The 25000-nt window shown below is 45.4% G+C and overlaps 1 protein-coding gene across 1 annotated transcript in view; it reads left to right on the plus strand.

Annotated features, from left to right (window-relative positions):
- The window catches only part of epha8 (eph receptor A8), a gene marked incomplete at both ends in the record, with an annotated part of 275829 nt that overhangs the window by 182726 nt on the left and 68103 nt on the right, over positions 1 to 25000 (plus strand). Inside the window, 2 exon segments of the mRNA XM_084315587.1 lie at positions 1 to 54; positions 10201 to 10363. The exon segment at positions 1 to 54 is cut by the window's left edge and continues 71 nt beyond it. Of these exon segments, the coding sequence (XP_084171713.1) occupies positions 1 to 54; positions 10201 to 10363 (217 nt within the window).

Genomic DNA, 25000 nt, shown 5'->3' on the forward strand with positions numbered 1-25000 from the left:
CCGGTCCAACCCAATGGAGTCATCCTGGAGTATGACATCAAATACTACGAGAAGGTTCCCAACCAACAGGTACAGTACACACATCAAACAATATATCAGTGAAATGGTTTACATTGGGAGTAGATTTGTAGATTGTAGATTTGTAGAAAAATAGATTTGGTGGTAGAGCCAATATTTATTTAAATTGCATTTAAATAAATGTGAGGTGGTCTACAACATTAAAAATATCTAAACGTTTGGATGCAAAAACCTCGTTGTTGGCTCCTATGTAAGGGGAGTAGCCATTTGAATGAAAAACACAGACGCCATTTTGACAGGTATTTCTCCAACAAATCATCAACCGACAAACGTTGTTCTATATTTTTATATACAGTGCATCCGGAACGTATTCATACCCCTTAACTTTTTCCACATTTTGTTATGTTACAGCCTTATTTCAAAATTGATTAAATAATTTTTTCCCCTCAAACTTCTACACACAATACCCCACACAATAATGCATGCATGGAAATGTATACGGATGACACGACAATGTATGTCTCTGCACGTTGCTCCAAGAAGAGTTAATGGTGGTTTCTAATTGGGTTACTGAAAACAAGTTAAGTTAAAGACTATCATGCTGGCCTCTAGAAATAAATTAAGAACGGATCAGGAACTAAATATTGTGTTGACTGGTGCTGCTATTGAGCAGGTTAGAAAGGCTAAGTTGTTGGGCGTGATTATTGATGAAAAGCTTGCTTGGTCAAGGTACATTAATAACATAGTGGCTAAAATGAGTAAGTTATGTGTTTGGACCCCAGGAAGAATAGTCTTTCACCCATGGGTGTAGACTAATGGGGATCCATAAAATAAACAAATAAACCATAGTGACTAAATGAAAAAAATAAATTGAATTTACATAAGTAAGTACATAAGTATTCACACCCTTTGCTATGACACTAAAAATTTAGCTTAGCTCCATCCTGTTTCCTCTGATCATCCTTTCTACAATGTGATTGGAGTCCACCTGTGGTAAATTCAATTGATTGGGCATGATTTGTAAAGGCACACAACCCGTCTATATTAGGTCCCACAGTTGACGGTGCATGTCAGAGCTCAAACCAAGCCATGAATTCCAAGGAATTGTCTGTAGACCTCCGAGACAGGATTGTATCGAGGCACATATCTGGAGAAGGGTACAAAAAAAATTCTGCAGCATTGAAGGTGCCAACGACCACAGTCGTCTCTATCATTCGCAAATGGAAGAAGTTTGGAACCACCAGGACTCTTCCTAGAGCTGGCCCCCCGGCCAAACTGAGCCATCGGGGGAGAAGGGCCTTGGTCAGGGAGGTGACCAAGAACCTGATGGTCACTCTGACAGAGCTCCAGTGTTCCTCTGTGGAGATGGGAGAACCTTCCAGAAGGACAACCATCTCTGCAGCACTCCACCAATCAGGTCTTTGGGTAGAGTGGCCAGACGGAAGCCACTCCTCAGTAAAAGGCACACGACAGCCCGCATGGAGTTTGCCAAAAGGCCAGGATAACAAAGGAGTGGCTTCGGGACAAGTCTGTGAATGTCCTTGAGTGTCCCAGCCAGAGCCCAGACTTGAACCCGATTGAACATCTCTGGAAAGATCTGAAAATGGCTGTGCACCGACGCTCCCCATCCAACCTGAGCTTGAGACAATCTGCAAAGAAGAATGGGAGAAACTGTCCCAAGCTTGTAGCATCATACTCAAGAAGACTTGAGGCTGTAATTGCTGCCAAAGGTGCTTCAACAAAGTTTTGGGTAAAGGGTGTGAATACTTATTCTTAATTTTTTTTTTTTATAAATTTGATAAAAATTCTTAAAAGAACGTTTAAAAAAAATATTTAATCCATTTTGGAATAAGGCTGTAACATAAAATATGGAAGAAGTGAAGGGGTATGAATACTTTCCGGATGCACTGTATACAAATTGACTCGTCTGCATTCCTACAGCTTACTGTCTTGGCTCATTTGAATATTCCACAACAGCCTATATTTATTGTAATGTATAATATTACCGATAGGGCATACAGACCCTCATCTGCACCCTTGTTTACACTGTTTATTTTTCATATATTTTTATATTCAGAGTTCTATATTTATGTCTATGTCTTTCTACTATTACCCTGCCCATACTTGTACCTCCCCTCCCCCCTCCCCCATGCTGCCACATTTCAATACCTTATCTTATCTTATTATGTTTTGTATCACTACAACAAAGGGCCCCCAGTACCATATATATATATATACCATATACACAGATTTGAGGGCGAATAGAGTTATGAGGTTTAGACAGATGATTGGTTTAATGCTTTCCCATTGTGTAGACTTTGTAAAAACCACACACACCGAGTTGAAAATTTTTTTAATTAAAAATATGGAGTTAGGAGGTTTTGTCCCGCCAGCAGCGCATGGCTCTCTGTGTACATGCAGAACGGTATGAAAGAAAGCACATTCGTTTGAGAGACTGTCTGCCGATGTGGTTTCAGTAAACTATCCTCCTAGTTCTGTAGCAGAGGACTCGTTTGCCTCGCACCGCTCCAACAACAGATGACTCATCCGCCTCTCACCCCTCCAACAACAGATTTTAATTTAGATCTGTACCTTTTTAATGCACTTATCGGCTTAAACACAAAGACTGATGATGATCTTGATCCGTATTGCCTCCTGCGTCTTAGTGCTCATAAAATTGCCAGACCACTTCCCCATATTTTCAATCTAACATTTATCTCTGGTGAAATCCCAAGCGTGTGGAAAGCTGCTTAGGTTGTTCCTTTACATAAAAGTGGTGATTCCAGTGACTTAGATAATCATCGTCCAATATCAAAATGATGCTGCTTAGCCGCAATCCTAGAATTGTTAGTTCATTCTCAGTTTAGGGGCCTTCCTTAATGCTTATAATAACATTTGACTACAACAGCAATCAGGGTTTATACCAGTGCATGGTACATTTACAGTGGCGGCGATACATAATATTGTTAACTATCTTGATAACCGTCAGCACTGTGCTGCACTCTTTGATTGATTTATCAAAAGCGTTTGACACCGTTGATCATAAACATAATAATAAGTCTTCCATAGGATTGAGTGAGATAAGAGAGGCACGGTGGTGCAGTGATTAGCACTGTTCTCTCTCAGCAAGAAGGTCCTGGGTTCAAACCCCAGCAGGGGGGTCTTTCTGTGTGGAGTTTGCATGTTCTCCCTGTGTTTGTGTGGGTCTCCTCCCACACCATAAAGACAAAAAGACATGCATGCTAGGTTTCCTGCCATTGCTCTTGACCAAAGGTACTGGCATTACAAGCAGAGTTTGGCCCTGAGCGCCACACAGTGTGGCTGCCCACTGCTCCTAAATAGTTAGGATGGGTCAAATGCAGAGATTTTCCCTAAGAGGATTAATAAAGGTACAAAACTTAACAACTTAACTTATCTTTCTGCCTGTTAAGCTGTAGCCCTATTTTCAGAAATTTCCCAAGTAAATGGAAGATTGCTCCACTTCTACAAGGTCAATTAGCATGTTCTTGGTATCTAGGAACATCTAGGGACCTGGGGGTATGTATTCCCAGTGTCAGAAATATTGTGTCTGTTACTAGGCTTGAGTAAATTGTGATGAAACATAGGATAATATAAATTATGATATTTTTTTGCATCTTTGCCGGTGAATAACACCATGAAAACATTGAGGTGCTTCTGATTTCGCTCACGGAGCTCATTCAGCACCTTCTTGAGATCAAGTGTAGAAAATATCTAAGCAAATGAATGAAGGGAAGATGATTAAACAGAAGGATTTGTAGATACAGTAATACATTATAATCCATTTGAATTATACATACAAAAATGGGACCTTGAACTTGACCTTGACCTTATTATGGCCAAATCATACATCTATGGATAGGGAAAAGGCTCCTCTTTCCAATGGCAGTGTTAAATCTGGATTTAGTCATTTACTCACGATAAAAGAGAGATATAATTAGCATTTTTCCAAATAAATCGTATTTTCAGTAAATCTTAAAAATATCTGTAAACAAACGTAGTGCTGAAAATATACACTTTGACTGCTGTTTTGATAGGGTTAAGGTCTTTACTCTTGGCTTAATTTAAAAAAGAAAGACAACATTAATTAATACGGTCTGTATTGATTGATAAAAACCCTCTTAACACATTGGCGGCCACTGGGATGAGTCTAATTAATCTCAAGAGGACCGGGAAATGTAAACAGACGTGGGGCTGTTTGTAGAGCTAAATCTATACTTTATAGTATTGCTATCTGTCCATTCTCATTGTCAATTGAGTCCATAAACCGTCCCTTCTAAATGGCTTAAAGAAAAAATAATTCATCAATACGTTCTCATTTTATAGCGCTGTGAATATAAGCGTTATACGGGATTTGGTCTAGTATATTTTCTGGAAGGCTAGATATAGGGCTAATAGCTGCGGACGTTATATCCAATGGAATTTCCGTTTTACAGATGCTACAGTTAAAACTCAAACTGCATATGATCGGCACGATCCTCAAGCATGTATGCATGAAAGGGGGGGGGGCGGGGGACGTTGTTTCTTATTATTGATTACCAATAACCGTGTTTGTCTAACTAGCCACATAGGCCGATCGGATGGATATCAAAACAAGGCCCGATCGTGATGTACTTTACGTGAAAAAGATCGTACCGTGGGCCGGTGGGATCCCCCCGAGAATTTCCCCGTTATCGATCGCCATCTGGTAGATCTATATGTCCATTGGCTAATGATAAATCCCCTTATTGCATAGTGAAATCTGCGATACAAAACGTAATCCAAGCTACAGGCGGCAGATCCATAATCGAGCTAACATAAAACACCATTGAAAGTCAAAAAAATAGTCCACCGTTCAGCCACAAGGCACACTGCATTATCGCGATAGCGCCCCTAAGAGGATCTGGCCGGTATTGCACCTTCTCAAATTCTCTACTCAAAGCGTAGGCTAAATCTGCAGTGCCGCTCGGCGACCTTGAATAGGTTATTAAAATGGAATAAAAGCAATAACAACTTGCCACGGATATATCCGTGCTTCTGTCCACAACGGGTGGAATCGAAACACAGAGATATCCGTTGTTCGTCCCCATTGTGTTAAGGGGACCCTACAGCTGGTTTTATGATTGTATGTCTTTCAGGGAGAACTCAAGCTGTTGTTGCTGATCAAATCAATCTCTCTTGAAATGTGCATTCTGGAGTCCACTTTTGTTTACATTTTATATAAATAACATGGTATTCTCTTCCCCGCATCGTGACGCACATTTTTATGCAGATGATACAATTGTGGCCACTACAAATTGAACAGTCTGCTTTTGATGCCTTTGAAATATCTCTCATTACATTTACATTTTACATTTACATTTTCTTTCCTTCTTTAAGCCTATCTTAAATTCTGACTAAACAAAATGTATGTTATTCTCAAGGTTTTGTTTGAGGAATACTCCTGATGTTAGTATTCATACTGTACACTTCAAGGTTCTCAAATTGAAATTGTAGAATCTTATAAATATGTAGGGATTTCCTTAGATAACAGGCTCCCTTTTTACACTCCATGTGGAACGCCCGTCTAAAAAGTTGAAAGTAAAAATCGGATTTTGTATAGAAACAAATCTTGCTTTTCTACTGCCAGCCGGGACACCGTTGTACAATCAACGAGTGTGTCTGATTATTTGATTATGGTGACATTCTGTACATGCATGTCTCTCTCTCCACCTTAAAACCCCTTTATCTATAAGGCTCTGCATATGAAACTTCCCTATTATCTCTGCTCTTTGATTGCTTTTAAATACAGCACATAATGGTACATGTACTAGGTCACAGGATTCCTTAGCTTTAGATACACCACATGTAAAAAATGAGGTAAAACTGGTTTTAAATACTACCAGTACAAATAGAATTAATTACAGAAAACCTTGAAATTGGAGCATTTCATTCCATTGGGAGATTTTAAAGTTTTGAACGCAGACTTTGTAGATTGTAATTGTTTCATTTGGTTAAAAGAATGTCACTGTGTGGCGTGTGAACGCACATTGGTGCCAAGTGTGGAAATGTTCAGTTCAGCCGAATGGGAATCAGCCATCTCCTTGTTTATGTCATTTAAACAGGTTATTACCTCAGATGTCAGAATCATGGGCAATGTGTTGCATTGTTAACTAACGTTTGATATATTGGTTGATGTATATTTCCTCAGATAGCTGGTATATTTTGAATTGTAATACAGGCTTCAATAGAACTGGCACTAAAGTCCGACACCAAGCAGAGGATAGATCGCTGGTATTCTGACATGTTGACCCTTCCTTCTTTTATAGTGTCCTTGGTTTGTTGTCTGACTGGTTTGGTGATCTCTGTCTAAACTGTATTTGTCTGTCCACCTTGGTTGTCTATGTCTATTGTTAAGAGGTCTCTTTTGAAAAAGAGACCTTGCGATCTCAACGAGACAAACCTGTACAAATAAAGGATAAATAAATAAATACATTTTAAAACACACTCCTTCACAGAGCTGCTGCTCAGTGGAGCCGAGCCGTTGTGAATGCAGAGAGGCGAGGTCGGCTAGACGCTAGATATCTTAATCCTGAGGAAGATCCCGCTGGCAGCTCTGCTAATTGAAAGGAAATGGGGGTCGAGGGAGAAAGTGGGGGAGGGTGGGGGTGTGTGTGTGGGGGGGGGGGGGGGGGGGGCAGATTCCGACTCAGTGAAAGTGACAGTCACAGCAAGTGGTTGGCAGGGGCATAAGCATGAAGATGACTCAATTGCTATGTGTGTGTGTGTGTATGTACGTATGTACACATTTGTGTCTGTGTGTTTGTGCTTATGTGTGTCTGTGTGTGTGTGTGTGTGTGTGTGTGTGTGTGTGTGTGTGGGTGTGTGTGTGTGTATGTGTGTGTGTGTGTGTGTGTGTGTGTGTGATGTAAATTAGCTAATTGCTCAGGGAGGGTGGAGCAGAGTCTGGGAGTCAGAGACACACAGTGGAGTTACAGCAAGATAACTGGTCTCTTCTGTAGCTTCTCTGTAGCTGCTCTGTATCTGCTCTGTAGCTGAAGCTGCTCTGTAGCTGCTCTGTATCTGCTCTGTAGCTGAAGCTGCTCTGTATCTGCTCTGTATCTGCTTTGTAGCTGAAGCTGCTCTGTAGCTGCTCTGTATCTGCTCTGTAGCTGAAGCTGCTCTGTAGCTGCTCTGTAGCTGAAGCTGCTCTGTAGCTGAAGCTGCTCTGTAGCTGCTCTGTAGCTACTCTGTAGCTGAAGCTGCTCTGTATCTGCTCTGTATCTGCTCTGTAGCTGAAGCTGCTCTGTAGCTGCTCTGTAGCTGAAGCTGCTCTGTAGCTGCTCTGTAGCTGAAGCTGCTCTGTAGCTGCTCTGTAGCTGCTCTGTAGCTGAAGCTGCTCTGTATCTGCTCTGTAGCTGAAGCTGCTCTGTAGCTGCTCTGTAGCTGAAGCTGCTCTGTAGCTGCTCTGTAGCTGAAGCTGCTCTGTAGCTGCTCTGTAGCTGAAGCTGCTCTGTAGCTGCTCTGTATCTGCTCTGTAGCTGAAGCTGCTCTGTATCTGCTCTGTAGCTGCTCTGTAGCTGCTCTGTATCTGCTCTGTATCTGCTATGTAGCTGAAGCTGCTCTGTATCTGCTCTGTAGCTGAAGCTGCTCTGTAGCTGCTCTGTAGATGTATCTGCTCTGTAGCTGAAGCTGCTCTGTATCTGCTCTGTAGCTGAAGCTGCTCTGTAGCTGCTCTGTAGATGTAGCTGCTCTGTAGCTGCTCTGTAGCTGCTCTGTAGCTGAAGCTGCTCTGTAGCTGCTCTGTAGCTGAAGCTGCTCTGTAGCTGCTCTGTAGATGTAGCTGCTCTGTAGCTGCTCTGTAGCTGCTCTGTAGCTGCTCTGTAGCTGAAGCTGCTCTGTAGCTGCTCTGTAGCTGAAGCTGCTCTGTAGCTGATCTGTAGCTGCTCTGTAGCTGAAGCTGCTCTGTAGCTGCTCTGTATCTGCTCTGTAGCTGCTCTGTAGCTGCTCTGTAGCTGCTCTGTAGCTGAAGCTGCTCTGTAGCTGCTCTGTATCTGCTCTGTATCTGCTCTGTAGCTGTAGCTGCTCTGTATCTGCTCTGTATCTGCTCTGTATCTGGAGGAACTCCCAGGGTTCCAGCTGAGGGGGATTTCAAGTGGACAAGTCAGCAATGTGCTTCACTTGTATCACACTCACCAGCACTCACTGAGGCTGAGAGGAGGAGGAGAGGGAGGAGGAGAGGGAGGGAGGATGGGGAGGAGAGGGAGGAGGAGAGGGGGGAGGAGAGGGAGGGAGGATGGGGAGGAGAGGGAGGGAGGGAGGGGAGGAGAGGGAGGAGGAGAGGGAGGGAGGATGGGGAGGAGAGGGAGGGAGGGAGGGTGGAGAGGGAGGGAGGAGAGGGAGGAGGATGAAGAGGAGATGGAGGAGGAGAGGGAGGAGGAAGAAGAGGAGAGGGAGGAGGAGAGGGAGGAGAGGGAGGATAGGGAGGAGGAGAGGGAGGAGGAGAGGGAGGAGGAGGAGGAAGAAGAGGAGAGGGAGGAGGAGAGGGAGGAGGAGATTGAGGAGGAGGAAGAAGAGGAGGAGCAAGAAGAGGAGAAGGAGAGGGAGGAGGAAGAAGAGGAGATGGAGGAGGAAGAAGAGGGAGTGGGAGGAAGAAAAGGAGATGGAGGAGAGGGAGGAGTAGAAAGAGCTGGAGTATGAGCACGATGACAGGGTAGAAGAATTGTAGCTTCATTTTCACTTTCACTAAAAATAATTTTAAAATCAACACTTTGCATGACATTAGAGATTTTGATTTTCTTGGATGTCGATGCTGAAACAAATTGTCACAGCTTGACAAGTTCAAAGAAGCTGTGGGTGAGGCTTGTGTCATCATGCGATATATGCAAAAATGTGTGAGAACTGAAAAATATATTTCACCATATGTCTCTGATTATCCCACATGCGGTTATTCCCACCGGGGCGGATAGCAGCAGGCAAGAGATTCACTTGTCTGAAGAATCCATCAGCTGTTGTTCTGCGCTTGACTGTAACTGGACGAGTCACCTTGCCAGACATAATTGCTATGTAAATATTTTAAAGGGATAGTTTTGATATTTCTTTGCCGTATGGAATATTGGCCAGTAGTGTAAACAATGCATATAGACATTCGCTAACTTACGCGCAATCGGTTCTGGCCGTGTTCTGAGCGAGCCGGGCAACTTCAGACAGTACATGGGGTCCAACAACTCTTTGAATCCACACCCACAGCATGCAAACAAAAGTTTGAACCATCCCCAACAGAATACAGAACGGTCCATGTGTAATAAATATGGATGCTTGATTCTTCTCTCAGACTGATGCGTTGTCTCTTGAAGAAACCTGCAGCAGTCTAGCTAGCTAGTTCAAAGACATTGCGTCGGTCTGAGAGAAGAATCGAGCATCAGACATTTTCTGATGCTCGATTCCTCTCTCAGACAGACGCAATGTTTTTGAACTAGCTAGCTAGACTGCTGCAGGTTTCTTCAAGAGACAACGCATCAGTCTGAGAGAAGAATCAAGCATCGACGATACACAAGGACTGTTGTATTCTGTTGTGGACGGTTAAACACCTTTGCTTGCATGTTGCCTTGTGGATTAAAACTTTTTTGTTAGCAGCCCCCAAGTACGTCCTACACCTTCCATGTCCAAAGAATCTGAAATATCCTTTAAAAATAAATTGTAAATAGCAGACTACAGTAGCTGTGTGCGTTGAGACTGATTCTGTGTTTATAGGCAGTTATAGGTATTGCCATGCGTTACACACTGTTATACCAGGGGGTATATGCCAGGCGGTGACAGTGGCCTCTGGAGGTAGAGCGGTCGTCTGGTAATCAGAAGGTTTCCGGTTCAATTCCTGCTCCTACCGGCAGTATGTCGAAGTGTCCTTGAGCAAGACACTTAACCCCTAACTCCTCCCGATGAGCAGGTTGGCACATTGCATGGTTGCCTCCACAATCGGCGTGTGAATGTGTGAGTGAACGTCAGCCATAATATATACATGTATTCCCTTCATCATTTATACCAACAGTTGGGGAGTGCCGAGGTAAACAAATCTGCTAATGACGACAGCTCAGCAGACAGTGATCCTGATCACTCCATCTGTAATGACACGTGACAAGACGCTGACGCTGATGATGATGGTGTTTGTCGTTAACGTGGATACTTCCTCTCCCTCTGTCCTCCCAGGATAACGAGCAGCACAGTTACTCCACCATGAAGGCTAAAGGCACCGGCGCCCGTGTCTCGGGCCTGAAGCCGGGCACCAAGTACATCTTCCAGGTCCGGGCCAGAACCTCCGCCGGCTGTGGACGCTTCAGTCAGAACGTGGAGATTCAGACCGGGAAAGCAGGTGTGTCTGTGTGTGTGAGAGAAAACATCACTTATTTGTTGGTTGGAACCTCAGGCTTGCCCCAGACCACACGAAACCCCTGAGTGACAAGTAGCAACGTGCCCTTCAAACGTAGTGGGAGTGGTCCAGTAACAAGGACTGTTTGTTCTGTTTAAAGACTTGGCAGGGAAAGTAAAACTCAGAGACAGACCAGACTGCACAGCGTGATTCTGGGCTTAAAGAGGCCTCAGTGTCAGCGAGGCCAGTAGCAGCCCCGGACCATCCCTCTGTTCTATCGATCTGGGCTTTGTAGTAGGGTCACTCCTGTCGGCAAAACCGCTGCCGATCCCAGCTTCAAACGACGTTGTTTCGTGAGTCTGTCTGTGAGTCGGCGAGTCCAATGGAAGCCTAGAGAAAGTTGAGTTTCCCCCGAAAACATCTTCATCATGAATCGGGTTCTTGCTCTTCAGGAAATCTTCACAGACGAGGCCCAGACTGAGGTCTTGAACATGATAGGCGCTCAAACTCTTTCTGAATCTAAAAGCACAATATACGGTTTTGGGGGAGGACATTTTAAACTTGGATACGTTCAAAAACTTTACGGTACATTCTCATAATTTCATAAACAAACTCCCCTCGCAGGAACATAGCGTCCCTGCTAGAAGCCTGCCTGAAAAGTTACAGTTTAATTATTCATTAGTTGTTGTTATTGTTCTTGTTGTTGTTCTTGTTGTTCTTGTTTTGCTGTTTACAATGGCAGTGCCTGCAATCGTGTTTACTTCTTATTTTAAAAACAATATGTTGTTCATGTTGAACAACAATTGGAGCGATCCAGGCAACGTGAAGGAGCTTTCGAACCACTGCTCCCCCAACCTGGAGTATATATCCATCAAGTGCCGGCCTTTCTTTCTCCCGAGAGAGTTAACGTCGGTGTATATTCCTCCACAAGCAAACACAGGCTATGCGCTCTCGAAGCTTCATGACGAGGTAAATAGAATCCAAGCAGCGAATATTGACGCTGCTATTGTGGTTGTGGGTGATTTCAATAGCGCTAATCTGAGAAGAGTATTGCCAGACTTCTACCAGCATGTGACTTGTAACACCACAGGCGGTAATATTTTAGACCATTGTTACTCGCAATTTAAGTGTGGATACAAGTCTCAGGCTGCCAGTGGTTTCGGCAAATCTGATCATAACGCTATCTTCCTCCTCCCAAAATATAAACAAAGTCTTAAAAGCGCGCCGGTAGTCTCGCGAGAGGTGCAGAAAAGGACTGTGGGATCAGAGGAAACGTTACAGGCTGTGTACAGAGTGTACAGACTGGGGGGTGTTCCGAGATAACACAGATAACATTAATGACTACACGGAGACAGTGCTGGACTTTGTCTGTACTTTGGTGGAAGAAACAATCCCCACTACCACAATTAGAGTTTACCCAAACCAAAAACCCTGGCTAGACAAATCCGTCCGTGAGGCTTTGAAAGCGCGCACCTCATCCTACAACGCCGGGATCGTGGCAGGCAACATGAATGACCACAAGGTGGCGACATGCAACGTGAGAAGGGCAGTGAAAGAAGCAAAGAGGCGCTACAGGGATACAATTGAACTCCAATATGAGCAGGCTGACTCTAGAACGATGACAGATTACAAAGGCACCTCCCTCAAGCTGAACAGTGACATCTCCCTAGCAAATGATCTCAATACCTTCTATGCAAGGTTTGAGGCTGGGAATAACAGCACCAGCCTACAATCCACTGCAATGGAGGGGGGGACACTGCTGATGGAGACTCAGTGTTCAGGTTAACAGAACATGAGATGAGCAGGACCTTCAAGAAAGTGAATATCAGGAAGGCAGCAGGACCGGACGGTATCCCCGGCCGTGTCCTAAACGTCTGTGCCGACCAACTGGCCCTGGTATTCACTGACATATTTAACCTGTCCTTGGAACAGGCTGTCATCCCCACCTGTCTGAAGAAGTCCACCATCATCCCTGTACCAAAAAAATCCAAGCCTGCTTGCCTCAACGACTACCGCCCTGTAGCTCTCACCTCCATAGCCATGAAGTGCTTTGAGAAGCTAGTGAAGGGCTACATCTGCTCCTCCCTCCCCATCAACCTGGACCCCCTGCAATTTGCATACCGCCCCAACAGGTCCACGGAGGACGCCATAGCCCATGTGCTGCACACAGCAGCATCACACCTGGACAAGAGGCAGGGGAACTATGTGAGAATGGTGTTCATCGACTACAGCTCAGCATTCAATTCCATAGTCCCCTCCAAACTCATAGCCAAGCTCAGGGACCTGTGCTTGAACTATGACCTCTGCCAGTGGGTCTTGGACTTCCTGACGGGCAGACCCCAGGTGGTGAGAGCAGGCAACTGCACCTCCTCATCCATCACTCTCAACATAGGGGCCCCCCAGGGCTGTGTTCTGAGTCCCCTCCTCTACTCCCTGTACACACATGACTGTGTGGCACAGCGGAACAACAACACAATCATCAAATTTGCTGACGACACAGTAGTGGTGGGCCTGATCTCTGCAAACGACAAGAGGGCCTACCTGGAGGAGGTCAAGGTTCTAGCGGGATGGTGCCAAGAGAACAGCCTCTCCCTGAACGTCAGCAAAACAAAGGAGATGATTGTGGACTTTAGGAGGTTGGGGGTCAGGGACTACAGCCCCCTCAGCATCGATGGGGCACCGGTTGAGAGAGTGAACAGTTTTAAGTACCTCGGAGTCCACATATCCGAGGACTTGACATGGACCTCACACATTGTTAGTGTTGTGAAGAAGGCACGGCAACGCCTCTACTTCCTCAGGCGCCTAAGGAAGCTCCAAGTCAGTCAGAAGATCCAACACTATGTGGACCGTCCACGTATATATACGGGTTTCGGTGCTATGCGTTGTGGACCAGAGCCACGTATATAGCCGTGGCAAGTTGTTATTGTTTTATTCCATATTTATAACGCTATTAGCGTCCGTGATCGAGATCCATGACCTACCCACATATTTGATTTTCGAAACATGCAATACCGGCCAGATCCGCTTAGGGGCGCCATCGCTCCACTGCAGTATCATTGAGGGGATTAAAAAAAAAAAAATGTTACAGTCTGTGGGCGGATCATATGAGCCTCGATTCCAAACGAAGACCCTCCATCTTTGATCACGTTACCGAACGCATATTTCAGCCTGGAATAATGGGATTTATGATTAGCCAATGGACATATCGATCTACCAGAATCCGATGACTAATGAAGAAATGCTGCCGGCGATCACATGGCCTGACGGTAGGATACTATTCCCCTAAATTACAGCTGGATTGGACATTGTTTTAAAACCTAACGTGATCGATCAGTGAACATGGCTGATTGAACGCACACTATATTGCTAATAAATAATACTAATCGGCGTTCCCCGCCGCCCCCATTTCATCCATAGATGCTCTGTAATAGTCCGGATGCTATGCAGTTTGTTTTATTTCATTCGTATATATACAGCAGAAATGGCGTTTGATATAACGGCGCCAACGTTTAGCCTATTATCTAGCTTCCTGGTAAAAAGACGAGACGAAAAGCGCGATAAACCTTATATTCACGACGCTATAAAATGACAACCAACCGATGGATTTTTATTTTCTTTAAGCCATTATGAAGGCACGGTTTATGCACTCAAGTGACAATGAGAATGGACAGATAGCAATACTATAAATTATATATATAGCTCTTAGAAAGTACATCGGTTTGTAAACAAACCTCTGTCCTCTGAGGCATAAATCGCCGCAAGAGTGTGGTCGCCAAAGTGTTAAGAACTTCTACTCATGCACAATAGAGAGCATACTGACTGGCAATATCACCTCCTGGTTTGGGAATAGCACCGCACAAGACCGTAGCAGACTACAGAGAGTGGCCCGCTCAGCCGAACGCACAATTGGAGGGGGGCTTCCCACTCTCCAGGGCATTTACAACAAGCGGTGCATGGGCAAGGCTAAGAGAATTATCAAAGACTCGAGCGACCCAAACAACTGCCTCTTTGAACTGCTGCGGTCAGGCAAGCGATACCGGAGTCTCATGGCAAGCACAGAGACTCAGAAGAATCTTCTATCCCCAGGCCATCAGGATGCTCAACAAACAATAACACTATGTAACAACCATCAAATGCACTCACAGCACACACATCCACACGCACACACTCACTTTAAACCAACAACTCACTGCAGCACCCACTTTAACCACTTTAGTACACCTAAGCACACTTTATATTTATCGGTAAAGAATTTGCACTACAACCCATACCTCATTACACCTTACTGTAAATTATATTGTACCTAAATTGTACCTCATCCCACTTCTGCTTTGCACTGTATATTATATTGTATGGTAACTCAGTTACTTCTACTCTACATAGAGCATTGTATATATGTATATACTGAACATTTTTGTCTACGTACCTGACTTCTATTTTATACTTGCTATACTTATTTTATTATCTATTTTTGCCTAGCACAGTCTCTGGAGCTAAACAGAAAGAAGCATTTTTTATAAAAGTATTCTGTACTTCTGTATGACAACTAATAAAGAAACTTGAAACTTGATATGCAGTGCCTAGAAAGTATTACATTAGATTAGATTAGATTCAAATGTATTGTCATTATACAGCAGTACAACAAATTAAGTGTGGCATCCAACCAGAGTGCAAATGTAACAGTAAAGTGCAATAGTAATATATAATGTAGAGGTTATTAAAACAAGTAGGTATATTACTGCTAATTTGCCAACGCTGGAGAGATGCCTCGCGTTGTGCACAAGCCGCTATCTTGTTCACTATGTTGAATCATTCTAAGGATTATAGTAAATGTGTTTTATAAACTAATTGCAGGCTATGGAAATGTAAACAAATCTCTCTCCCCAAACGACATAGTCTCACCATAATGAGTTCCATAAGGATTTCGTTCTCTCTCCCTCTGCATTCCTCATGCTGAATCAACAATACATCAAGGCCTTGTCCACACATATACGGTTATTGTATAGAATATAACATAGTATTTTATCTGTCTTTTGGCATCTCTCATCCACATGAAAATACTGGAATACTGGAGTAGTAGGTCGCTGAAAACTGAGCTTTTGGAAAAACACCTTCGACGAATAGAACAAACAAACAAAAACAAAACAACTGTGAGCTAAAAATGGAGCAAACTAACATTAATGCTTGTGGTGGGGGACACTAGACCCAGCCACACACCCTGATACAAACACAGCAATGCAAGATTGGGCTGCTCAGGACCACACTGTTACCTTAAACTAACCATAACCCTAACCCTAACCCTAACCTCAAGTTCTCAAGTTCATGCTCCCCAGATATGGAACATCTCCAAATCCTGTGCCGCCCGTATCACCTACCCCGTGAGTTTACTGCGGTCATTATGTCCGTCGTATATATCCACCCACAGGCAAATACTGGCAAAGCGCTGGTGGAATTACACGACCACCTCAACAAACAACAGATCAAGCATCCGGAAGCCGCGATGATAGTGTCTGGTGACTTCAACCAGGCAAATCTGAAAAAAGTGATGCCGTCCTTTTTTCAGCACATCGCCTGCTCCACAAGAGGGGGAAACACACTCGACCACTGTTACACCCCGTTCAGAGCCGGCTACAAGGCTGTAGCGGCTCCGCCACTGATGGGTGCTGCAAGCGCGAGCGATCACAACTCCATTTTTTTAATCCCTGCTGTTACATCCCAATGTATATATTCCCCAGTGTGTGTCTCCATGTGTGTGTGTTCTCCATTTTGTTTCCTCCCTCCAGCCATTGTTCCCTTCCCCATTGGTCCCTGCCAGGCCAATCCTTCCATTATTGCAACACAGCAGTGATTGGTGGTTGGCTTTCCAGACTCTAACACTCAATCCACACCCCCCAATCATGGATCACCCCACACCTGTTAAAACATGGCTTTCTCCCTTCAGTCTTTCTCTCTCTCTGGCATGAGGCTAGGCCTAGTGTTATTTTGTGGCATTGTACTTTGATAATATCCCTTTTTGTTTATAGGCCTTTGTAATAGTGAAAGTGCCTTTGTGATTGTATGGCCGCAGAGAGAGCATTGTTACCTATAGATTGTTTTGTTATGTTTCCATTTTGTTGTATGTATCATTAATGTGTTTTTCTCCTCCTTTCTCAGGAAGCACAGATGGGGTGAGCTGCCATTTCCTTTGGATATTGTTTTCTCCTGTTTTGGTTAGGTAAGAGTAGTTTAGGTAATGTAATTTCTTTTACCATAGATTAGATTGGGTTTATTTGGAGTATAGTGGTGTTTGTTTGTTGTTTTGGCCTGGGCTCACCCCTGAGCTACATGTGCTTCCTTTGCATTTACCAATAAATATCATTGTTGTGTACAAACGTGGTCCATCTTTTCTGTCAACCAACTGTTATGTTACAGCCCTTTACCCTTAGACTCACAGGGGTCGTAACATAAATGGGGGCTCGTCCGGGATTTTGTAACCCGTGTTCAATTGTTGGTTGATGGATTTGGTGAACTGTGTTTGTTTACACTTGTATAGTAATTAATTACTTTGTGTAAAAATGGCATTTGTGTAAGAAAAAATAATGGCAGTTAGTACTTTTGATCTGGGGAAATTCTTGAGCAATCCTACTTGGGAAGCGCTAGATAGCTGCCGCAAGGCAGACTTAGTGGAGATTGCCACACATTTTCAACTCTCGGTGCAACAAAAGCATCTTAAGCAGGATATCAGGTGTCTTGTGGTAGATAAGCTGTTGGAGCAGGGGACGCTTGTTTTACCTGCGGTCTCTGATGAACATGCAAGTCCTCCTGGTGAACCTACAGAAGCCCCGCCTTCTGAGGAGCAAGCCCAGGGTGCTGAAAAGGCAGGTGTGAACGTCACATTGCCACATTTTCACTTGACCTCTCCTGTGTCAACTGGGTCTCGAGAAGGGGCCCAGGTCAAGGTTAGAATAGCACGTCTCCAGATGGAGGCTCAGGAGAAGGCACAAGCACGTGAGGCGGAGTATCGGCTTCGTAGAATGGAGCTTGACGCAGAAAATGTAAGGGCTGTTAACATTCGTAGGTTGGAGCTTGAGCATGAAGTGGAAAAAGAACTCAGACTGCGGAGGTTGGAGCTGGAAGTCCTAAGGAGTGAATCCAACTCTGCTACACCGACTCCTCCACAAGGCCCGGGTATGTCCTCCTCCACAGCTTATTCATCACACACTTTTGATATAAGTAAACACATTGCTTTGGTGCCTCCGTTCCGAGAGACAGAAGTTGATACTTATTTTAATGTGTTTGAGCGTATTGCTGCTTCATTGCGCTGGCCAAGAGAGGTCTGGCCTCTGTTGCTTCAATGCAAATTGACTGGTAAAGCCCAAGAGGTTTGTTCAACACTTTCCCTAGAAGATAGTCTATTGTATGATACTGTGAAGGCTGCCATCCTTCGTGCATATGAGCTTGTGCCCGAAGCTTATAGGCAGAGGTTTCGCAGTCACAAGAGAGCTGTCAACCAGACCTTTGTAGAGTTTGCTAGAGAGAAGGGAACTCTCTTTGATAAATGGTGTGCAGCAAGCAAGGCCTCAGATCTTAACTCTCTCAGAGAACTCATTCTATTAGAAGAGTTTAAGAATCGTTTGCCAGAGCGTATTGTAATTTACCTGAGTGAGCAGAAAGTGTCCACTCTGCAGCAAGCTGCTGTATTAGCTGATGAGTTTGCGCTAACCCATAAAACTGTGTTTGTAGATAGGCGTGACTCGTTTCTCCCCCATGATTTCTCTCAGAGACCTTCTGTCCCCAACCATTCAGAATTCACACACCCCCGACCAAGAATGTCACCTCCACGCTCAAAAGAGGAGCGGACATGTTACTACTGTCATAAATCTGGTCATGTTATTTCTGACTGTTTAACATTGAAACGTAAGCAGCAACCGTCCTCTCAGAACTTTAGGCAACCCAAAGGGGTTGGTCTGATTAAAATGGCACCTGATTCCGATCAACAGATGCACAATGATCAGGATGTTCTCGATCCTTGTTTCAGGCCATTTACTTCCAAGGGTTTAGTTTCCTTGACAGGGGATCCAAAAGATCAGTGTACAGTTCAGATCTTACAAGATACTGGAGCCTCACAATCCTTTATCCTCTCTGATGTACTACCTCTGTCTGAGAAATCTTCCTGTGGTTCTAGTGTCCTGGTTCAAGGTATTGAGATGGGTTTCGTGCCAGCCCCGTTACACTGTATTCATGTACAATCTGATTTGGTCACTGGTTTCTTTAAAATAGGGGTGAGACCTTCCTTGCCAGTTAAAGGCATTTCCTTTATCATGGGAAATGATTTAGCTGGAGGACAGGTGAACGCTGTGCTGGAAGTGTTGGATCACCCAGACACAGATTCTCTGCCTGATGACTTGTCACAGAACTTCCCTGAAGTTTTTTCTGCAAGTGTTGTCACTCGGGCTCAATTGAAAAAGAGAGGTGATGAAATTAATTTGTCTGACTCTGTTTTTGCTTCAGCCTTTGTCAGGGAGGAGTTGCTGGCTCCAACTTCTGATACCGCTGACAAACCACCGACTCATAGTAAGGTACCCCCACAGACAACTGTAACTAGTTCCGACGCATTGAAGTTACCCGTTACTCGTGAAATGCTAATTACTGCCCAGAAGGCTGACCCTTCTCTTGCAAAATGTTTCTCTTCTCTTGAAACGGAACAGAGGAGAGAGTTGCATTCTTATTTTGTAGATGAAGGAGTTTTGATGCGTACATGGAGGTCCCATGGTACTAGACTGGCAGAGCATGCACAATCGGAGATAGGGCTACCAGATCAGGTACCAGACTGGAGCACTGTTTATCAGATTGTTGTCCCTGCAGTTTATCGTCAGCATGTACTGTTCTTGGCCCATGACCACCCTTGGTCTGGACACTTGGGAGTCACTAAAACGTACAACAGAATACTTCAACATTTCTTTTGGCCCGGTTTGAAGTCCGATGTAGCACAGTACTGTCGTACCTGTAGTACTTGTCAGATCACCGGAAAGCCAAACCAGGTAATTCCACCTGCTCCCCTCTGTCCTATACCAGCGGTCGGTGAACCATTTGAACATGTCATAGTTGACTGTGTTGGTCCGTTGCCAAGGACCAAAGCCGGCAATCAGTTTTTGTTGACAATAATGTGTACCGCCACCCGTTTCCCTGAGGCTATCCCTCTTCGCAGAATTACAGCGCCTGTAATAATTAAGGCTTTGACGAAGTTCTTCTCCACGTTTGGACTGCCTAAGGTAGTACAAACGGACCAAGGCACCAACTTCCTGTCTAGGTTATTTGAGCAAGTGTTACAGTCCCTGGGTATCCGACATATAGTGTCCAGTGCCTACCACCCTGAAACTCAGGGGGCTCTAGAACGTTGGCATCAGACCTTAAAGTCCATGCTGCGTAAATATTGCTTAGACACAGAGAAAGATTGGGATGAGGGTGTCCCCCTTGTTCTATTTGCTGCGCGAGAGACCATACAGGAGTCTCTTGGTTTCAGTCCTGCTGAGCTCGTTTTTGGGCACACTGTTAGAGGGCCTCTGAAAGTTCTTAAAGAACGGTTCATGTCAAAGGGTGCCAGCACACCCACTAATGTGCTAGATTTTGTTAGCCAGTTTCGAGAGCGACTGCATCAGGCGTGCTCTCTCGCAAAAGAAGCGCTCTCTTCTTCCCAGAGAACTATGAAACGGCACTATGACGAGAAAGCTGTTTCTCGATCTTTCCAGCCAGGTGATAAGGTTCTAGTCCTGTTACCTATCCTTGGTTCTGCTCTTTCCGCTCGTTTTTCCGGACCGTATGCAATAGACAAGAAGATAAGTGATACAGACTATGTGGTTCGCACCCCTGATCGTAAACGTCACTCTCGTGTTTGCCACATCAATATGCTTAAACCATATTTTTCCAGAGATAGTGTGCAGGTGAAGACCTCAGACCAGACAGCCGGACTGGCCGTCTCTGCTGTTGCCTCAACTCCAATAGTTCCGGACTCTCCTGACGTTAGTGGTGAGGATGTAAATGGCTTGGAGTTGCGCAATGCAGCCCATCAGGGTGCTAGATTGTCCAACACTGAGATGTTATTGAACCTGCCCACTCACTTAGCACACTTACCTGAGGAGCAGCGAGAGGACATCACAAATTTGATTCAGGCCTACATGGCTCTGTTTGGTGATGTTCCCTCCTGTACTTCTGTATTGGCCCATGATATTAAAGTTAACAATGCTGTGCCTATCAAGCAACATGCATACCGTGTTAACATCACCAAGAGGGCCATGATGCAACAGGAGGTTGACTATTTGTTAAAACATGGTTTAGCCAAGCCAAGTTGCAGTCCCTGGAGTTCACCTTGCTTGTTAGCTCCCAAATCGGATGGAACTCCTAGATTTTGTACTGATTTCCGAAAGGTAAATGCTGTCACCGTGCCTGATTCCTTCCCACTGCCCCGCATGGAAGATTGTATTGACAACCTTGGATCTGCCACCTATGTTAGCAAACTAGATTTGTTAAAGGGTTACTGGCAGGTCCCTTTGACCCCCCGTGCCTCGGAAATCTCGGCGTTTGTTACTCCTGACAATTTTTTGCAATATACTGTAATGCCTTTTGGAATGCGTAATGCCCCGGCCACTTTCCAGCGACTGGTGACCCTAGTCCTGGCTGGTGTTCCAAATTGTAATGCCTATCTCGATGACCTGGTTGTCTATTCGACCAACTGGCGTGACCACATGACAACCTTGCAAACTGTCTTTGACCGCTTAGCTGGAGCCTCCCTGACCCTTAACCTTGCCAAGTGTGAGTTCGGCAAGGCTACGGTTACCTATCTTGGTAAGCAGGTAGGACAAGGCCAAGTGCGTCCGGTGGATGCAAAAATATCTGCAATCACAACCTTTCCAGTGCCTACTACTAGGCGTGAATTGCGTAGATTCCTTGGGATGGCTGGGTATTACCGTGGTTTTTGCCGGAACTTTTCTTCTGTCGTCACTTCTCTCACTAGCCTGTGTAGCCCGTCCAAACCATTCATTTGGACAGCTGATTGTCAAAATGCATTTGATAGTGTTAAAGCTCTCTTATGCAGTTCCCCTGTTCTCTCTGCTCCAGATTTCTCCCTGCCGTTCCAGCTGGAGACGGATGCCAGCGGGGTGGGAGCTGGAGGGGTGTTGTTACAGGAAGATCACGATGGTGTCAGTCACCCGGTTTGTTATTTCTCCCGGAAATTTAACAAACATCAACTAAACTATTCCACTATTGAAAAGGAGACTTTGGCTATGTTGTATGCGTTGCAACATTTTGAGGTGTATGTCGGTTCGAGCGTATTACCAGTGGTAGTATACACCGACCACAACCCATTGGTTTTTCTGTCGCGGATGTACAACCACAATCAGCGCCTCATGCGTTGGGCGCTCATAGTGCAAAATTATAACCTCAGCATAAAGCATAAGAAGGGGTCTGATAATGTGTTGGCGGATGCTCTGTCTCGTAGTTGAAATCTCTATTGCTGTCGACTTGTTCTATTTTGCTGTCGACTCGTTCTACTGTATATTGCTGTCGACTTGATCTATTTTTTCTGTCTACTCGGTCTATGTTGCTGTGGACTCGTTTTATGTTGCTGCTAGTTTTTTCATAGCTCTTTGTTTTGGAGTGCATGTTATCTCGGGGATGTTATCTCGTTGTTAAAGAAGAAAAAAAAAACATGTTTAGTTGGTAGTTTATGTAGGCATGTTTTTTGTCTTATGTATGGGGGTGTTACATCCCAATGTATATATTCCCCAGTGTGTGTCTCCATGTGTGTGTGTTCTCCATTTTGTTTCCTCCCTCCAGCCATTGTTCCCTTCCCCATTGGTCCCTGCCAGGCCAATCCTTCCATTATTGCAACACAGCAGTGATTGGTGGTTGGCTTTCCAGACTCTAACACTCAATCCACACCCCCCAATCATGGATCACCCCACACCTGTTAAAACATGGCTTTCTCCCTTCAGTCTTTCTCTCTCTCTGGCATGAGGCTAGGCCTAGTGTTATTTTGTGGCATTGTACTTTGATAATATCCCTTTTTGTTTATAGGCCTTTGTAATAGTGAAAGTGCCTTTGTGATTGTATGGCCGCAGAGAGAGCATTGTTACCTATAGATTGTTTTGTTATGTTTCCATTTTGTTGTATGTATCATTAATGTGTTTTTCTCCTCCTTTCTCAGGAAGCACAGATGGGGTGAGCTGCCATTTCCTTTGGATATTGTTTTCTCCTGTTTTGGTTAGGTAAGAGTAGTTTAGGTAATGTAATTTCTTTTACCATAGATTAGATTGGGTTTATTTGGAGTATAGTGGTGTTTGTTTGTTGTTTTGGCCTGGGCTCACCCCTGAGCTACATGTGCTTCCTTTGCATTTACCAATAAATATCATTGTTGTGTACAAACGTGGTCCATCTTTTCTGTCAACCAACTGTTATGTTACAGCCCTTTACCCTTAGACTCACAGGGGTCGTAACACCTGCATACAAACAAAGATCGCGTAACGTCGTCGTGTCACGTGAGACAAAAAAGTGGTCTGACGAATCAGAGGCCACGCTCCATGATGCGTTCGAGGACACAGACTGGGACATGTTTAAAGGAAGCGCCAGTGACGTCAGCGAGTACGCTGATACCGTTGTGAGTTATATAACAACAGTAGCAGACGGTATTGTCCTCACAAAGAAGGCGCGGGTTTTCCCAAACCAGAAACCTTGCGTGGACAGCACTATAAGAGCAGCCCTGAACTCACGCACCACGGCTTACAACCTGGGCAGAGAGTCAGGAAATATGGAAGAGTACAAGGCTTCAGTCTACACCCTGCGCAAGGCTGTTAAACTTGCTAAGAGGACATATGCTGAGAAACTGGAGACACAAATGGCACAAAACGACACAAGAGGCTTGTGGAGGGGACTGAAAACAATAACTGACTACAAAGTCAGCGCCCCCTCAATGGGGAGCGACGACGCCTCTCTCGCGGACAAACTCAACTCCTTCTACGCTCGGTTCGGTGTAGACAGTGTCGCCGCTAGCCCTCTGGCTAGTGACGTCACTGGCGCACCGGCTGTTGTGGAGGGGGGGGGGGGCAACCGTGGGGGGGCGGGGGCTCTCTCTCGTTGTCGGAACACAGTGTGAGAAGAGCATTTATGCAGGTGAACACCAGGAAGGCTGCTGGCCCAGATGGTATAACAGGACGCATACTTAAGTCCTGTGCAAACCAGCTTGCCCCGGTGTTCACCGCCATATTTAATCAATCCCTGGCGGAGTCAGTAGTCCCTGCCTGCTTCAAGATGTCTACCATCATCCCTGTACCAAAGAAACCCTCCCCAACATGTCCAAATGACTACAGACCGGTGGCACTCACCTCTGTGGTCATGAAATGTTTCGAGAGGCTGGTCAAGGACCACATTTGTGCCTCCCTCCCCAGTGATATGGACCCTATGCAATTTGCATACAGGACAAACAGGTCCACTGACGACGCGGTCTCCCAGGTACTGCACAGCACTCTCTCCCACCTTGACCGTCAGAAGGGGGGCTATGTGAGACTGTTGTTCATTGACTACAGCTCAGCGTTCAACACCATAGTCCCCACCAGACTGGTGGACAAGCTGATCGAGCTAGGTCTGAGCTCCGCCCTGAGCGCCTGGGTACTGGACTTTCTGAGTGAAAGACCCCAGGCGGTCAGGGTGGGGGGTCAGACCTCCAACACCATCACCCTGAGCATCGGGTCTCCCCAGGGCTGTGTTCTAAGCCCCCTGCTGTACTCACTCTACACACACGATTGTGTGGCCAAGTTCAGCTCCAACTCCATAGTGAAGTTCGCAGACGACACAGTGGTGGTGGGGCTGATCTCGGACAACGACGAGAAGGCCTACCGGGAGGAGGTTGAGGTACTGGAACGTTGGTGCCAGGACAACAGCCTGCTCCTGAACATTGGTAAAACCAAGGAGCTGATCGTGGATTATAGGAGAGGACAGCAGGAGACACACACACCACTGATGATTAACGGGGCTACCGTGGACAGGGTGAGCAGCTTCAAGTACCTGGGGGTCCACATCTCAGAGGATCTGACATGGTCAACACACATAGACACAGTAGTAAAGAAAGCGAAGCAGCGCCTCTACCACCAGAGACAGTTAAGGAAGTTCAGAGTATCGGGGAAGATACTCCAGTCCTTCTACTCAGGAGCTGTAGAGAGCATCTTGACCGGAAACATCACTGCCTGGTATGGGAACAGCACGGCACAGGACAAGAAGGCCCTACAGAGAGTGGTGCGCTCAGCCGAGCGTACCACGGGTATTGCGCTACCTCCCCTGCAGGCTCTATACAACAAGAGGTGCAAATCCAGAGCCTGCAGGATAATGAAAGACCCCCACCACCCCAATAACAGCCTGTTCCAGCTGCTGAGGTCAGGCAGACGCCTGCGAACCCCAGCTACTAGGACGGAGAGTCTTAGGCTAAGCCTCTTCCCCCAGGCCATCAGAGCCTTGAACAATGAACATTGAGAGACACAGAGACTGAACTATCCACACACAAGCACACACAAGCACACACACGACACGCACGCTGAGCACGCTCACACACTAGCAGCCACTTTAACACTCATGCCGCACACACGCACACTTATGGCCAGAGGAAAGGCCACT

This window comes from Notolepis coatsorum, assembly GCF_963971535.1.
Source record: "Notolepis coatsorum genome assembly, chromosome: 6".
Classification (NCBI taxonomy): domain Eukaryota; kingdom Metazoa; phylum Chordata; class Actinopteri; order Aulopiformes; family Paralepididae; genus Notolepis; species Notolepis coatsorum.